The 18,974-nt window shown below is 44.0% G+C and overlaps 1 protein-coding gene and 1 pseudogene across 1 annotated transcript in view; one reads left to right on the top strand and one right to left on the bottom strand.

The window, feature by feature from the left end:
• The window catches only part of OXSR1 (oxidative stress responsive kinase 1), a 118,222-nt gene extending 99,786 nt beyond the window's left edge, over nucleotides 1-18,436 (bottom strand). The window contains exon 1 of the mRNA XM_088446426.1: nucleotides 18,085-18,436. Within this exon, the coding sequence (XP_088302552.1) occupies nucleotides 18,085-18,157 (73 nt within the window). The 5' untranslated portion in view covers nucleotides 18,158-18,436. The remainder of the gene's footprint in view (nucleotides 1-18,084) is intronic.
• LOC148506664 (small ribosomal subunit protein uS3mA pseudogene) lies at nucleotides 8,315-10,494 on the top strand (annotated as a pseudogene).
• Nucleotides 18,437-18,974: the final 538 nt, after the last annotated feature.

The raw sequence follows: 18,974 nt of genomic DNA, 5'->3' as shown, positions 1-18,974 counted from the left end.
TGGGTTGGATTGCCGGGTCACTCGACCCGGCGATCCAACGCTCTCCCCTTTTACACCAGGGAGCTGCCCGGGTTAACCCTTCAAAAACCCGGGTTTTAGCTCCGGTGTAAAAGGGGTATTATTTTCAACATAGTATATTAATACTGAAGACATCAAAACGATGAAAGAACACATTGGAATTATGTTGCAAACAAAAAAAGTGTTAAACAAATCAAAATAGGTTTTATATTTTAGATTCCTGAAAGTAGCCCCCTTTTGCTTTTGATGACAGCTTTGCACACTCTTGGCATTCTCTCAATCAGCTTCATGATGTAGTCTCCTGGAATGGTTTTGAATTAACAGGTGTGCCTTGTCAAGAGTCAATCTGTGGAATTGCTTGCCTTCTTAATGTGCTTGAGACCATCAGTTGTGTTGTGCAGAGGTAGGGATTTGTACACAGTGGACACCACTATTTGACTACTGTTGTAATCCATATTATGGCACCAACCACTCAACTCAGTAAAGAGAAAGGACAGTCCAACATTACTTTAAGACATGAAGGTCAGTCGATACGCAAAATTTCAAGAACTTTGAATGTATCCTCAAGTGCAGTTGCAAAAACAATTAAACGCTATGATGAAACTGGCGGCTCTCATGAGGACCGCCCCAAATAGGGAAGACCAAGAGTTGTTGGGCATGCACACGGTCAGATTTGTCAGATGTGTCAGATGAATGATTGAACGATTTGAACTATGAACGATTTTTGTCTGCATTAAAATGAATGGAATCGTCCAAATCTGACTGCAAACACATCAGATGTCATTATCTGATCATAGGGAACGCGCATCGTTCAGACATGTCAGATTTTCCTTCAGATATGAATGATTGAACAATTTTTTTAAATAGTTATCGTTCAGATCTGAAGAAAAATCTGAACGTGTGTATGCACCATTACCTCTGCTGCAGAGGATAAGTTCATTAGAGTTACCAGTCTCAGAAACCGCTACTTAACAGCACCTCAGATTAGAGACCACATAAAGACTTCACAGAGTTCAAGTAGCAGACAAATCTCAACATCAACTGTTCACAGGAGACTGCGTGAATCCGGGCTTCATGGTCATATTGCTGTGCAGAAGCCACTACTGAGGATGAACAACAAGGAGAGGAGAATTGTTTGGGCCAAGAAACACAAGGAATGGACATTAGACCAGTGGAAATCTGTACTTTGGTCTGATGAGTCCAAATTTGAGATTTCTGGTTCCAACCGCCGTATCTTTGTGAGACGCAGAGAAGGTGAGGGGATGATTTCTGCATGTGTGGTTCCCACTGTGAAGCATGGAGGAGGAGGTGTGATGGTGTGGGGGTGCTTTGCTGGTGACACTATTGGTGATTTATTCAAAATTCAAGGCACACAACCAGCATGGCTACCACAGCATTCTGCAGCGCCATGCCATCCCATCTGGTTTGCATTTACTGGGACCTTCATTTGTTTTTCAACAAGATAACGACCCCCAAACACACCTCCAGGCTATATGAGGACTACTTGACCAAGAAGGAAAGTGATGGAGTGCTGGCCTGGCCTCCACAATCACCCGACCTAAACCCAATTGAGCTGGTTTGGGATGAGTTGCACCGCAGAGTGAAGGAAAAGCAGCCAACAAGTGCTCAGCACCTCTGAGAACTCCTTCAAGACTGTTGGAAAACCATTCCAGGAGACTACCTCATGAAGCTGACTGAGAGAATGCCAAGAGTGTACAAAGCTGTCATCAAAGAAAAAGGGAGATACTTTGAGGAATCTATAATATAAAACATATTTTGGTTTAACACTTTTTTGTATACAACATAATTCCATATGTGTTCTTTCATAGTTTTGATATCTTCAGTATAAATCTGCTATGTTGAAAATAATTTAAATAAACAAAAACCATTGAATGAGAAGGTGTGTCCAAACTTTTGTCTGGTACTAATAAATATATATACATACATACATACATACATACATATACATATATATATATATATATATATATATACACACACACACACACACACACACATATATATATATATATATACACACACATACATACACACACATCTATTTTTTTTTTATCAACGTGAAATATCACTTCCTGTAAGTGTGATCTGATCGTTCATGATATCTGAAGTAAATTACAATTAAAATGAGAGTTGTTGTTATGAGAAAACAGCATTTGGCTACATTTACAATATGTTATCAGAAAGAAAAAGATATTTAAAGTACTCTAATAACGTGGAAAAGCATGTGAGAAGAGATCTGGAATTTCACCTGCTGGTCATGCTGGAGGTGCTGATGATGTTGTGCTTGGTTCTAGTGCAGAGATAGGCAGCCTATATCACGGTACCACAGCTGAGACAAAGTCCAACTCATCTCCTTTTCTGGCTGCAAAATACGCTGGGACATGTAGTTCTACAGCAGCTGGAGAGCCATACCTCCTCTAGTGAGATGTATTCCCAGTCAGGCACTGCCTATGTTATCAAATCATGTAGAGAAGGCACAGCACAAGTTGGGATATATACATATACATGGTTATATGTCTCGGTGAGTACATAAATCACGTGAACGTCAGCATTTGCGTATCCCTTCCCCGACCCACCTCTCCAATCATAAAGGAGAGCATGAACCAAATCTGCATAGACATAGGCGTATACTTTTTCTGCGCATACGTGTGTGCATTTCAGGCAGGCAGTAGGTGAGCATGTCAGAGCAGGCAGGCAGTAGGTGAGCATGTCAGAGCAGGCAGGCAGTAGGTGAGCATGTCAGAGCAGGCAGGCAGTAGGTGAGCATGTCAGAGCAGGCAGGCAGTAGGTGAGCATGTCAGAGCAGGCAGGCAGTAGGTGAGCATGTCAGAGCAGGCAGGCAGTAGGTGAGCATGTCAGAGCAGGCAGGCAGTAGGTGAGCATGTCAGAGCAGGCAGGCAGTAGGTGAGCATGTCAGAGCAGGCAGGCAGTAGGTGAGCATGTCAGAGCAGGCAGGCAGTAGGTGAGCATGTCAGAGCAGGCAGGCAGTAGGTGAGCATGTCAGAGCAGGCAGGCAGTAGGTGAGCATGTCAGAGCAGGCAGGCAGTAGGTGAGCATGTCGGGCAGGCAGGCAGTAGGTGAGCATGTCGGGCAGGCAGGCAGTGTATAAAAACTCTTAGCATGGATGCAGTCAATATCCCGACTGCGGGGATTCCGGCGCCGGAATCCCTACACTTGTCAGAATCCTGGCGATGGCATCCTGAAGGTAAGTAGCGGGGTTGAGGGGAGGGTTATGGTTAGGGTTAGGCACTAGAGGGCGGGTTAGGTCCTAGGGGGGGTGGGTTGGTGAGAGGGGGAAGGTTAGAATACTGACCAAGTGTCAGTATTGTTACCCTGTCAGGATGCCAGCGTCGAGCTTCTGACTGCCGGGATCCCGAGCACCTGCATCCTGTATACAGCTTCTCATCCATCCCTGATAACAATTATACTATATTATAGATCTACTCAGTTTTCTCTCTTTATGTCATTATCTGATCAGCAATATTTTTGATTCTTAATTATGAGATCAAAAATATTAAATAGCGTACTGACCATTATGTGGTTTATAACAGTGTTATTCAGGAATATATGTATAGAAATTTGTAAAGAAAGTCTGTCTTGTAGGTTCTGTGACCGTGACTACTATAAATAGCAATGAACTATACTAATTTATTCACCCCTTTTGTTCTATTTGTCTTATAAAACGGAGACCTTTTATATGAGCACGCTAACAAAACCTGCTCTCCAACGCGATACGCACTAGCCCTTACTCTACTGCAGATCCAATAACTTTCTCATCGGGGCGAAGGATGGGAGATAAGGAGAGAGGGAAGGGAACCGGAGGAACCTCTGATGGACCAGTATCAGGGTCACCCAGACAAGTGTCTTTATCCAAAGATTAGACATGAAAATAAAAAAAAGTGGATTTTCACATTAACTTTCCTGCACACAACACAACTAAAGAAAGAAAAAAAATTGTTGCGGCAAGTGTCCTTTACCTGTCTTATTAACATTTACTACAGTATAGTGCCAGAATATTCCATTTATTTCATAAACAAAACAGTAATAAAACAAGACTGGGTAATAACAGACAAAGAGATAAGAGTTTACAATCTTTTAAGACTTTAAAGCAGCAATAGTTGATTTTTGCCGATTTCCTTTTAAGATGCAGAGCTGCAAACCATGGCATCACACTGGTTAATCCAGGGTCTTGTCAATTCCAAAATATTAAGATGAAGTTAAACTTAACCACTATGCTCCACTAAAATACATGAATTCATAGAGAGGAAGACCCGCCCCACATGGAGGAAATTCCTGAGATTCTCAGCTTTCAAAGGGGCCCGAATTCTGAGGCTTATTGATATTCTGCTGCGATCCCTGTGTCATGGGAGCCGTGCTGGAAACGTGCCAAAGGATTCCGAAAGGATAGAACAAGGACCATTGAAAGGTGTGTTACAACCACCCCCTGAAGCAGAACAAACCCTAATGTGCAGTGACACTAGGCATCAGTACTAGTTTTCTCCCTATACCTAAAGAGAGGGGGGGAATTAAATGTAAATGACTTGAAGGATTCTATACATATCGCGGTGTGAAACGCTTTCAAACGCAAAAGGATATTATTATGCAATTATGAGGGGACATATTTATTGAGTATATCAGGACAGATTAATGTAACAGGTGAGCATACTGCAATCATTATGAATGTGGTACTATGTTGCTGGACAGGAGAAGCTCCAAGTTTCAGCTTTCAAACTAACATGATACAATCCAGTAAAGTGATTAATCAATGCAGTAATTGGGATACTGGAACAACATGATCTGACGACAGAATAGGTTTGCAGTACGTAACAAAAAAAAACAAATAGGGGGCAATTCAAATACGTTTGCTGTTGATAGCGCCGGAAAGGAGTTCCCGGAGCTATTCAATTCAGCGTGCTGTTAGCCCAACTAAAGCATTGCTTCTGGCATTTTCCTGAGGGTGCGAGCAGAAATCTGACTAAAGTGCCGGCCGTAGGCTGTTTGCCGGCTTAGCGTGGTGCTAAAAGCCTCGAGGCCGGCACTTTAGTTGGAGAATGCTAGTTCTTGCACCTAAACACACAGGTTAAGTCGAGAGAGCCAGCATTCTCCGACTTCATAGTCGGACTAAACAGCGCACTGAATTGAATAGCTCCGCATACTCCTTCCTGGCAAAACACGGATCAGGGGCAAACTTCCTAAACCCAATAGTCAGCAGGTGCGATGTGCTGTTGCAGACCGGCTCATTGCGTCCATGTCGTGGTATTAAATTCCCCCCTTTAAGTCAACCTACGTAAGCATCAAGGCAACAGGATGAAAGAGAAAATATTGGAATCCCAAGGCTGTCAATGGAAATTATGGATAGTGGATAAGCATACAGTAATTATGTATTGCCTGTGGCAAAATATAAATGTACATCAAGGAGGGAAGCTGGCTGCGGAAACCAAACATTAGTCTTATCGTCAGTTTTAGCAACTAAACAATATGACTCTCTTCACAATACATACACTGTGTCTAACATTCAGATGTGAGATAACAGACGTAGCTGCAACATAATGGTCTTCACAATGCAAAATGAAAAAAAATAAGCAAATGAACCAAAAGTACAGAAGCCCCAGAGGGTGCACTTTATGAGGTATAAGCACCCTCTGCTACTGAATGCATGAGTAACCCATAGATTCCAGCACTTAATGTGCATTATTAATCCATAAATTCTGCATTAACAGGAAGTTTACCGCGAAGGAAAAGTGACTAATAATTGAGTAGCTCTGGGTATTAAACCCGGAGACTTACCCATGCGGTAAACACCGCAGGTAAATTAATCTGGTCCTTTATCCCTTTCATAAAGTGGCTAAACCAGCCCAAAAACCTGCGTTTTCACAGATGTCTGCTCGCCACCTCAACTGAATTGCTCCGTCGGGCGCCCATTACTAATGGGCATGCAGGAAACAATTTAATTCCCCACCAACATTTTAATAAATCCCCACTTTTATTTTTACCATTGTTTTTATTTTTGAATCGCTATTATTATAACAAGGTACAGAAATAGTTACTCTAGCATTCACACTGGACGTATACAACAAAAAACGTGGCATATAGCTTCTAACAAAGCTTCTGTAAGTGAAGCAGTTGGCTCTCAGCCCTTATGGGTACAATATCAACCAGTACACTTCGTAAAACATCCTCAGCAAAGCCTCAGATATAAAGTCATGTAACCTTAAATTTCTGGATTTTATTAAGCATCTTAGGTGTTCATATGGTCTGCTGCAGAGGGATTGGAATGATTTACCTCCAGACGCATGGTTCAAATCCCGACGCTGGAAGACCGGCACCAGTAAAGATCCCGACAGCAGCTAAGGTAAGTACAAACTAACCTAACCCCCCCAACAATCCCCTAGGGGTGCCTAACCCTGACCTCCCCTTCCCCGCAGCCTAACCCTAACCCCCCATTCCCTTAGCCTAACCCTCCCGGGGAGGGTGCCAAACCCTAAGTCCCCCCCAGCAGCCCCTAACTTAATCCTCCCCCCCCCACGCAGCTGACCGCGCCCAGCTTACCTTCGATCGGGATGCCAGGCGTCGGGCTCCCGGCGCAGGTAAAATGACAGGCGTCGGAATTTCGATGCCTGTCATTAGACCCTTGCTGGGATTAGACAGTCGGGATGCCAACAGTCGGCATTTAGACTGTGGGCATCCCGACTGCATACCGTTGCAGAAATGGCCAATTCAGACCCCGGCACCTCTTGCTAGAACTACTAGTTTTGGCCAGCGTGAAAAAAGGGGATCAGATTGGAGCAAATGCACAATCAGAGGCAATTCTCCCAAACCGATTCCAAAAGCAAAAGGCATCACTGAGACCTGCCTGTCTTGGACAATATCATGTAGAGTTTGGGAGGCAGTCAGACATGTAGAACCAAGCAGCAACCTTTTACGATTCATTGCAGATACAAACCACTAAGATCAATAGAAAAGACTCCCAAACGGTAGACACCAGGGGGTAAATGTAATAACCTGCGGACATCGGTGAGTTCCAAGCTAGACTGCCCCATGACTACAGTTTGTAATGTTAGAGCAAAACAAACATTGATTGGATGAGGGCCTAATTGTTTATAGACTATGACATTCTGTACTGCAATTTTTTTACATCCAGAATGGCAGCTATTCAAGTTCAGAGACATTTACATAGTATTTTTTACGCAAGTTGTAATCCGTGTGTCAATATATGTTCATCTTCTGCATTTGATGAGACATGATCTGCAACACTGACATACAGATTGCAGATTTATAGCCCTTCATCATTATCACTTGCATCATAAGGAAGTTTCACATGTTTTGTGTCACTTGTGAGAACTTCTGTCTATGATGCACAAAAGACCAGGGCAAAACTGTTTCAGCACTGGAACCTGGACACTAAACACAAAGGAGGGGATGTACATTAGCAACTAAATACACTCCAAGGAATACTTATGAACACAAACATATTTTGAAAGCACTTGGTCTGTGAATATTGCACAGAAAGCTGCGTATAAACATTTATACACTACTAGCTAACTCTGGGCCCGATTCAATACGGATCGCGATTGCAGCTACGATTAAGCACACAGGTCTGCTGCGAAAATATACTAATGTATGCAATTGCAAAGCCGTCGTACAGCCAGCATAGAGACGCCCACTACCGCTATCTCACATAGTAATACCTTGCAGTCCTGCGGCGCCCGGCATCCGCTCGATCGGCATGCTGGACGCCCGACAAGACTCAACAACAGAAAATCAATCAAAAAATTAAGAAAAGAAGAAAGAATTGAGAGAGAAAAGGGGAACCACGAGTACTCTGGTAAATAAAATTGTAATTGGGGAGAAATCCGCCTTGATATTGTGGGTTGGTAAAATAATGGATGTTGCTTGGTATAATAATAGGTAGCTTAACGTTAATTGATGGTTAGACCTTAGATAATTGAAGTATGTTCCAAACACTTTTGGTTAATGTGGTATTCACTGGCAGTCAATAATAGTCACTGAGAAAATATGTATAGTTCCAATGGTTTGTAGGGCCTCAAGGTGCGTCGTCCCGTGACCCCAGGTACCCTACTTACCCACAGTAGTCTTCCAATAAGCTGTGTCCTAACCTTCCTCACCTCTCCACGACCGGAGCCCCGAGAGTCGAAGCGGGAGGGGGGGGGGGTGTGGTTACAGCTCATCCTGACTTCTCCTCGGTTCCATATGTCGGAGTGCGTGGACGTGTTGCGCTCCGGCTTGGTTCCAGGTGCGGGTCTCACGATACTGGATGGAGTTGAGGAAGTTGATCCATTATTCTACCAATCCACAATATCAAGGCGGATTTCTCCCCAATTGCAATTTTCTTTACCAGAGTACTTGTGGTTCCCCTTTTCTTTGTCAATTCTTTCTTCTTTTCTTAAATTTTTGATTGTTTTTCTGTTGTTGAGTCTTGTTTTCGTTTGTTTTCTTGATTAGCATAATTTGTTACAATCTGCATCATATGATTTGTATATACCATTGAGGTTTAAAATCTACAAGTAAATTACTTTGGGACATAACTTTACTGTTTGACTGCATTATTGTCTACATCACTAACTGTAGAACCAACCACCTGTGGTTGAGCGCGGGAACTTCCCTTCTAATCCCATTTAACAAGAGATAAGGTTCCTCTTTTAGCTCCTGCTGCCACTACAGTATACATGTGAGTGAGCGCTAATCTACTAATACCATTCAGTGATTTATATTTGTGAATGTTATTAGTAGCTCGTTTGTACAATGCAATTTGACTTTTAGGGTTAGTGGCCCTTTAAGAAAAGGAAGATAGACCAGTAACTCTGAACTAAATGACTGAAAAGATCAACCTAGTGCATGATCAGGAAGTGTCTTCGTATGAGGTCAACCAGAACTTCACATATGGAGTAAAGTAGTCACGTTGTAGTGCAAAAAGCAAGCTAAATTCACATAGACAAAGCCCATCGGAGGGATCACCTTCAATCTGCATCAGGGCTTAATGTCAGAAGTTAGCTATTTTCTTGTATAAAATGTACAAGCAGTGTACAAGTGTGAGGCCATGCACATTCGGCCAATACGTTGATTGCGTAGCGTATAATACAAGACAGGGGAATACAGTATTATAGGAGCAAGTAACATATTGGAGCTAGAAGGATGTTGTAAGGAGCCGTTACTAATTTAGGGAAGAAATGCTCCATTGACAACAATAGAAGTGTTAGGCGCCAGCAGTACTGGCCACCTGGGATTTCTCTGGCACTCGCATAGCAGATCATGCTTCACAATGACAGCATTACATTCAAGCAAGTATATATCATGCACCCCATATTATATCTGCCTGTGGCCCCATCACCATAGATTGGGGCCTCTGTAACTGAATTATACCAGCCTGAGTCTCCACTGCATTGGTCAGGGGATAAGAACCTATTCATGGCATGGAGAGGTCCAAGGTGCAGTAATTCATAAAGCTGTGTTCTTACTGCAGCAAGAGCTGCACTCCTCACAGAAAGCACGGAATAGAGACCAAGACAGCTTTATCCATCACCACTGACTGATGGAAATGCTCTTGGAAGAATAGTGTCACATCCCAACAAGGGTTCCATCACATGTACAATCTAAGCCATTTAGACCAGGGAGCTTTCTGCGTGGAGTTTAGATGTTCTCTCTGTCTTTACATGGGTTTCTCTACATGCTTTGGTTTCCTCAAACAGTCAAAATACATACTAGTTGGTTAATTGGTACCTGACAAAATGGACCCATATGTTGTGTGCATGTGGCCAGATGAATGTATGCACCACTGGGGCAGGGTCTTCTGAGAATAATGAAAGATTCTCTGGGAATCACCATCTAATATACTGCTTTTAGACAGGTGTGGTATGAACAGTCGACATTGGTTGACAAGCAATATGTCAACATTAAAAAATGTTAACATGGAAAAGATGGCGGCACTCTTGTGCTGTGCTCTGCTGTTCCCTGGCTGCATGTTTTGCTTAGGGGGCTAGAAGTCACTTTGCCCAGATATTCTCCAATTCGCTGTATTCAGACCACCTCCATTTGTCTAAAGATCTGTGCAGCACACTTGCGCGTGGGTAAAGGAGACAAGCCTGTGGCCTATGAACAAGCACACCCTCCGCACTACATTGCCCACAGGAAAGGCTGCCTGTCCCAACATACAAGTAGCTTGCACAGTGAGGGTAGCATTGCAGAACGCATCATAGAGGACGTCTACATACGCAAGCTTATGTATGGCACGTTCCATGGCTGTCTGGCCAATGAGGTTGTGATCAAGCGCCGCGCCAGTCTAACAGTGATTTGTGCTGTTCTTAACCACTACCACAACGCACAGAAGCTGCACTTCCTGGTTGGATATACTGAAATGCTGCTCTCCTATTTGTACAAGTGTTTGTGAAACGGGAATTACAATCGATGGAGGAGAAAGTAATTTACAAGTACATGTAATGCCTTCATTTAGAAGGGCTGTCTAGTTCCCTTTGTGACTTCCGTCCTTAGTCTGAAAAAAAACGCTACTTATTTCTGTTTCTATGGGCTCGATTCAATTCAACGCAAATTTAATGGAGCCAGGAAGGAGCTCCCGGAGAAATGCAATTCAGTGCGCTGTTAAGCCCGACTATGGATTTCGTCTTGCATCCCTCCCGGGGTGTGAGCAGAAATCCGATAAAACTACAGGCGCAATGCTGTTTTCTGCCCTTAGCGCCACGGAAACAGCATAGCGCCGAGCAGTTTAGTCGGAGAATGCCGGTTCTCGCGACTAAACATCATGTTTAAGGCGCGAGAACCAGCATACTCCAACAAAACAGCGCAGTGAATTGAATAGCTCCGGGAACTCCTTCCAGGCGCTATTTAATTCGCGTTGAATTGAAGCGAGTTTAGTTATGGTGACTGAATATACCTGTGATGGGTGATTTTTCTTTTGAAAATAATAATTAAAAAAAATAAAAAGAAACAAAAATGTCGACATGTTCATAATGTCAAACATTTAACATTTTGACACTAGAATGTCAACATACAGGGGTTTTTTTTTAGCTTATTTTAGCCCAACCCTAACAATAATTAAAAAAAAAAAACACCTGTATGTTGATTTAACCATGTCAACCTAAATTCCATATTGACACTCAGAACCTGTCAACATTCTGAATTTTAACCTTCTGACTGTATAGACATAAACAATAACAAATATTTACTAAGCAGGTTTAAGTCATATCCAATATCCATATACTAAACGCTCTCTGAAGTCTATCTGTACAAGTTTCCATGAGTACATTCAATGACAAGAAAAAAAATTGCTATGATAGATATTCTACTTTGTCTCTAGTTACAAATAAACAAGACTGCACACGTCTTTCCATGCTTAGATGTTCACATTTACTTGTTATTATATTATGCATGTCACACAATAAATTGTACTTATTTAAGAGAACCATTTAATCCCAGTCATGTGTTATTACAAAATAAAAAGTTTGTGCAGATATCTAAACAATGGAAGATTTATGCATTTTGTACTATTCCACTGACTGAACATGATCTGCAGCAATCCTTTCCATGCATCCAATTCTTTAGGCATTGCTAACTTAAGGCGGGTATCCACTACCCGATTAAACAGAGCGATTGAACGATAACGACAATGTTATCCTTCGATCGCTTGTTAATCGGGCAGCTCCCGCTGGTCGTTTTTGACAACTATCATCGCCCAAACATACTGATCAATCTGCCGATAAAGATAGATTGGCCATGTTCGGGGATGAGGGAGGGTGCCTGCACTGAACTACTGATCGCTCAGCGTAGGCACAGCTCAGAGTGAGACAACTGCAACGACTACACTACAATGTCGTAATCGTGCAGTCTTTTCACAGTCTGCTAGTGGATACACACCTTTAGATATAACACACAAGAACATGGCGCAAATAATATTTTTTATTATATATATTATTCAGCCACAGGACAAATATTATGCAGATTATTAGGTGCTGGTAACTAGATAAATTGGGCTGTACCTCTCCGCTTCCGGGCTCCTACTTAAGCTGGGTGCACACTAAACGATGTGTGTACCTAGCGACGGTACAGCGCGATGTGACGATATATCGCACGACATACACACTGCACGATCTGGTGTACAACGGCGTGGTGGTGTCATTACATGACAGCACCATGTCGTTCATTGCATTGTTCCATTTTCTGTACATCGAACAACCCTTGTGAACGCGCAATCTGGTGTACACACTGCACGATCCGTATGATATATCGTACCACATATATAGTGTGTTTCCAGCTTAAACCTCTTGTACTAAAGTAGTGTGCTCAATTTACATTATGTATCAGGACTGCACAAATGTCAGCAGACAATTGGACAATGCAACAAAAAATATTAACTTGTTGGATCTTTCCCTTTACCCAAAAATACCCTGCTGGCTCCTATATTTGACTGAAAGGTCCCTGAATTCTACATTATTTTGTATAACGCTGTAACCAGGGCCAGATTACAGGCCACATGGGCCTAGGTCTGAAAATGATCAAGGGCCTATTGTGAGAACATGTGGCCAGAGCTGTGTGGGTGTGTATACCCCTTACAGCTCCAATGTCACAGAATCATAAAGGCTATTCAGTTCAGCACGCTGTTTATTCCGACTATTAGAAGTTATGTCGGAGAACACCGGTTCTCGCGACTGTGGGTGTTTCAGAGCCGGCCCTAAGCATAGACAAACTAAGCAAATGCCTAGGGCATTTGGAATGCCAGGGGCATCCAAGCCCGCCTAGGGCCGGTGGAGGTTTGGTGCAGGCACGGTCAGGGCATCTGCTGCCGAGCAGCTGCTACTGCCGCTGCAAGCGTCCACGATCAGAGCTCAGCTGACAGCTCCGATAGGGCCTGGCAGCAGCAAACAGTGAGGGGGAAGTGGCGGAACAGCCGGCGGTAGTTTGTGGGGGCGAAGCACCTAGACGGCAGCTTGTGGTTAGTGCCGGGCCGGCTCTGAGGCTTCACACAATCAGAATGAGCTGCTGCACATGGGCAGAGGCTCATTCAGGACTATAAGTAAATGCTCGCGGGAGGGCTGCTGCACCATGGGCCTTTGCGGCTCTCGAAGTATTGAGTCACACCCAACAGCTCTGGGTTCCGCCTACAGTAATCATCACACACAGCTGAGACGGGAAAAGCGGGTCCGCCACGGCTCTGCAGGCTGCGCTCAAGTAAAGTAAGTTTGGAACGTAGAGAGGGCCGGGATAGTGTGGTGCTCAATGTTGGGAGAGGGGTGGTGAGTGCTGATATTGTGCTGTACTGGCCACACCTCTATTCAGGATCCCATGGGGATGGGGGCATCACCCAAAATCTTGCCTAGGGCACTTATGTGGCTAGGGCCGGCTCTAGGGTGTTTAGTCAAAAAGAACTGGCATTCTCCAACTGAAGTGCCAGCCACGAGGCTGTTAGTGCCGCGCTATGCCGGAAAACATCCTCGCAGCTGGTACTTTAGTCAGATTTCTCCTAGCAGCCTCAGGAGGGTGCGAGAAGAAATCATTTAGTTGACCTAACAGCTTGCTGAAATTAATAGCTCCGGGAACTCCTTCCCGGCGCTATTCACCTCCAGCTGAATTGAATCACCCCCATAGAATTAGACGGCATATAAGAGCCACTTGGCCCATCTAGTCTGCCCTTTAACCTTCTGGTAGCCTCAAACCTAATTGATCCTTAGTCCTTTGTAAGGATGTTGTAGGATATGTCTCCCTAAATACATGAAAGAGAATAGTTGCATAATTTTGTGAGGAAGGTAGAAATAAAGAAGCAAAATTGTAATACTTATGATCATGCTGTTATGATGATGGGCCTTTTTTATGTGGAGGCCTGGAGCTGTAGTCCCATCCGCCCCTTTGTGTATTAGAGATATAGTGTTCATTCTAGCACCCTGCACCTGTCACAACCCGGTGCAGTTCCTCTTTCCTGCCTGGGGTGTCGCTCTCTGCTCTAGTGCTTCTAGCACACTATGGTCTGTATCTCAGCAGTGTGTTGCATTAGCTGAGTGTCCTAGAAGCACCAGAGCAGAGTGTGACACCCCAGGCAGGAAAGAGGAACTGCACGGGGTGTGACAGGTGTAGGGTGCTAGAATGAACACTAGAGAAATATAGAAAGATCAATAGATCCAATATATTTAGGCTAACCATACTATGCCTTTAAACTGGGACACTCATGATGAAGACCAGGTAAAATACAGACTTGACGTCAGCCAGAAACAGAATGTGTGTATTTCATGTGTGTCCCGGTTTAAAGGCATAGTATGATAAGCCTAAATATACTGTATATATAAGGAAAAGAAATCGAATATCACTTCATTCAAAAGATGAAATCTCAAACTACAAACACAGATAAACTTTAAAAATAAAAAATCTTTAAAGGAGGAACATAGAAGTACAATTTTGTTAAATACCACTAAATAATTAACAAAAGCACAGTCTTGTCACATCATGACACTTGAATATTATGACAAATGAACAACAAGGCCTGATGTACAAAAACAGCGTATGTAAAATTATTTTATAATATAAGTGAAATGAATGTCAGTAAAACATAACCTTATATCTGGAAAGTAGTGAATTTCCGCAAGCAAAATACAACCTGATATTTGGTGAGCAGACGTGTCACATGCAACACGTGACGCACTGTAAAAGTGCTACGTGATGGATAATATCTACATTATTTTCTTCGCTGTTTAAAACATCTATACTTTTTACAACCACTGATTTCTTCCTTCTTGTAAGTTTCCAAAAGTGCAAACTTGATAAAATACAGGACGCCATGGTCATCTATTTGAGGCTACTGAGATCTGTCAGGTAAGTGTTGTATTTTGACACGATGAATGGCCTAAAATCTGAAAGAGCATAATAACTTTCCTACCAGAGACAACATTCACAAGGTTCAAATAATAATGCTAAGGGAGGGAAGAGATTCTTCTTATGCTGGCCACACATATAGCGATATTTTACCCGATCTGGCCGATTCCGACACATTGGAACGACAGATCGTGTAAAATATGGCCAAATTGAGAGTAAATTGTGAGTCCCCACTCATGATCACGATGCGAAGCGCGTCCCCGCTGGTTGCACATCGCATCGTCAGATCTGCCGTGCAGAAGGGCAATTCTGACAATCTAGGACCCGATGCACTGTGACAGTCTGACTGCAGGAGAGATCGTATGAAGATTGGACACCAGATTGTGTGCAGATCGTGTGCTGAGCTGCCGGGGAGAGTTTTAAAAAGAAATCATACACATCGGCTCATCTTGAGCACATCGCTATGTGTGTGGCCACCTTCAGACTAAAATAAAAGACTACAGCAGGTAGGTAATGAACAGTAGCAGGGTCCGGAGACTGCCCACAGGGGCAGGGAAAGAGAAGTATGAATGAAACAAGGAGAAATAATTAACTCCCTCTCGGCTGCACAAGCAGATTAATTGCAAATAAGTCATATAATAGTTATCACTTCAGGGGCAGCTGCTGAATACACCGCATACGTTTTAATAAATAACCATGCCAAATAATCTATGTTCCTAAGGACAACACTATTGTACAACGAAAGACAGGGTGAGGCCCTTCTTTAAACAAATAGAATATCTTTAATAATATAATAGTGAATGCTTGTAAATTATTGTGTGTCAGTCCACGGAGCATAGATCATACTATTAGGAAGGCTGAGGGGTGTGGAAGGGAAAGAAGCCAAGTTAAAGGTCAGACAGGCTAGAGCAGACGAGGGGCCTGGAACTAAGGGCCTGATTCAGAGCCGAACGCTCTGACCAGAGCGCTCGCTCTGAATCAGGGCCCTCCTACCTGAAAATGGAGCGGCCTCCTGGCCGCTCGCATAGCTGTGGGTGACCACCCACAGCATATGCGAGCAACCAAAAAGATGGTCGCGATGGTCAAGACCATCGCGACCATCGGGCTTGCGACGAGACCCTGCGGTAGGGTCTCGCTGCCGCAAGCCCAGGAGTGATTTTGGCTCTATCAGGGCCAAAATCACTCCCACTGACATCATTACTGATGTCAGTGGGGCCGGCTTCAGACGGTAGGCGTTCCCATGGGAACGCCTCCGTCTGGTAGGCACGCCCACCAAAGGGGGCGTGCTGTCAGTCACCATCGACAGCACGCCCCCTTTGGTGCGAGACCCCGAGCGACGTATTCCTCGTCGCTCGCCGGGTCTCGCGCATGCGCACGACGAAGCTCCCTCCTTCGTGCGCATGCGCACAACATCGACCCGCTTGCGAGCGGTTCTGAATGACCCCCTAAGTGCATATGGGGCCAAGTGTAATAGACTGCGAGCCAGCGCAGCTGCGGGAATACATGTGAGTATGCCGTGTTTTTAAAGCAGCAAGCATGCTAAAGGATAAATCAAGCTGGTTTAGGCTGTAACATTCTTGCTGCTTTAAAAATACGGGCATACTCGCATTTAATCCCACCATGGCGCCAGCTGGCAATCTATTACACTTAGCCTATGGAATGGAAAGAGGAATGTACAATCTGCAGGTGATGGGAATAAGAGGCCAATAAAGCACCATCAGGAGTAACTAATAAGACTTACTTTATAGATTTGTCAAAATATTGAAGAGACACAGTATATAAAATGTGTTTTATAGGAAGTTTATACAGCTGACCAGAGCAGCCACCTTGCATGGTATCTGTTCTGTATGACAACCTACCAGGAAGAGTCATTAGAGGCATTTCCCCAACATAAATCTTCACTCACTCCCACACACAATATACAGCAGGGTTTTACCATCTACAGAAACATGTCATATCTCGCACACATCTACTCTGCCATATATAACATTACACATATTTGCCATCTCTATAGATGAACCATTTATTCCACCAGTAACATACAGTACAACAGGCAAACTCTATTCTCTATATCTTTCCCATTTACACACAATCAATAAAGCAACATAGAAATTCAGCCACCACCAAAATGCACCCAATCATGAATGCAGCCATCAACAGTATCTCTTCTTTATTTCAAATGATCTCAACATTCTCTCAGGGTACCAACCTGCATATTCTATAGCACTTGTCAATCCACATCACTTGTATGTGCCATAACAATTCTCTCGCTCTCTCTGTTTTACACACATACACGGTGTGCCATCCTAATTACCGTACATTAGCTAGCAAGCCCAAATCATCTAACACCCTTCCTCCATCACATTACTAAACAGCCACCGACATTTCAATCCCATTCCATTAAAATGTATCAAAATATATGTACTTACAATATAGTTAACATCATCCCATACACAACTAAACCTTACACATAACTTGTATTACAGTCCCAATATGTAAACTCACACGTGACTCTTTACTCTGTCAACACAAAAGATCCAAACTATGTCATAATGAATACATGTGCCACAAGCAACTGTAGGCACACTCATGTGCCAGCCTCACACTTGTGCCACACCTTTTCCCCACTGAGACAACTCTCAGCAGGTCCAGGTTGTTAGATCACACTGTATTGTGCATTATAAAAAATACATATAACAGCACAGCACACACTGCCTGTCACACCCCACTGTATTACAGCCACACAGAGACCAGCAATCTGTCACATCTGCCCTGACTGAAAACCTGCATGTGAGGGGTGGAGGGAATGGGGGCGGCTGGGGGAGTCTTCAGCCCTATGCAAGAGGCCTATATTTATTAGCAGTTGTTATTTATATAGCACACACATATGCCGCAGCGCTATACAGAGAATATTTCAGTAATTCGCATCTGTGCTTGCCCCCAGTGGAGTTTACACTCTATACTACCAACACATGGCCACACATACACACTAAACTTAGATTTATTTTTGTCAAAAGGCAATTAACCTACGCAAACACAGAGAGCACATACAAACTATACACCAATAGGGCCTTGGTGAGAATGGAACCCCAAGCCCTATGTAAGACATATAGATATTCAGCAGCAGAGGGTGCATCTGCTGGAAGCTAGTGATGAGCAGGCCATGCAGGACTTACACCCATCCACACATCCTAGGCACCCACATCTGCTACTCACCGATCACCTCCTTCAGCTCATAGTCATCCCTGTTGATGGACCATGGCAGGGAGCTGATGTCCGGCTCTGCCATGACTCTTGCTGCCTCCGCAGAGGGGTATCTGATGGCTGTCGGGATCAGGGGCTATGGGTGTCTGTAGCTGGTGGGGGGGAATAATCCACGTTGAAGCAGAGGCTCCACAGCCAGATGTGGAGAGAAACCGGCGAGGGCAGTTCCCGGAGGTGGCCAATCTGTCTTCTCCCCCTCCCCAACGTCTCACTCTCACTTCTTCTCCAGCACTCACATTGCCAAACTTTGCCTTTCCCCTGCCCGGCCTGCCGTGCCAAGGGCCGCGTGACGTCACAGCGCGACGCCGTCTCTTCAGCGACGCCATCTTGAGTGTGGCATTTTCTGACAGACAAATTCAGCAGCAATGTTGAGCCAGAAATAATTATAAGGCGCAACTACTGACTCCCTGCTGCCGGAACGAAGACAGAATACACTGGCTTAGTGGTTTCCCCACGACTTAACAACATCCAATTACATATATCCGTTACACGAGGGTCTCTTTCCCCCAGAAGACACCAGTCTATAGTTATCCATTTTTATAGCAATGTTTCCAATATATGTTTGCAAGTCATTTATAGGGACAGTGCTGCTATAAGCAGGTGCATGTGGGGTGGTCACAGTGCACTGCTTCACATATCTGTCAGGGCCTGATTCGCAACTGCTAATACGCACGCAATCAGCTGATTGTTGCGTACTGCGCATGCATATGCACTGCAGTGCACGAAGCGGCTACTGCGATCGGGACTGCGATCACAGTGACCATGCAGACCCATCGCAGAGTGATTGACAAGAAATACCGTCCCCAATAATTACCCGTTTTTTTGTGCAGAAAATTTCTCGC

Source organism: Taudactylus pleione, unplaced genomic scaffold (genome assembly GCF_031769625.1).
Source record: "Taudactylus pleione unplaced genomic scaffold, aTauple2 ptg000398l, whole genome shotgun sequence".
In the NCBI taxonomy this organism is placed as follows: domain Eukaryota; kingdom Metazoa; phylum Chordata; class Amphibia; order Anura; family Myobatrachidae; genus Taudactylus; species Taudactylus pleione.
The sequence above is the reverse complement of the archived record's forward strand: the minus strand, read 5'-3'. Positions and strand labels throughout refer to the sequence as shown.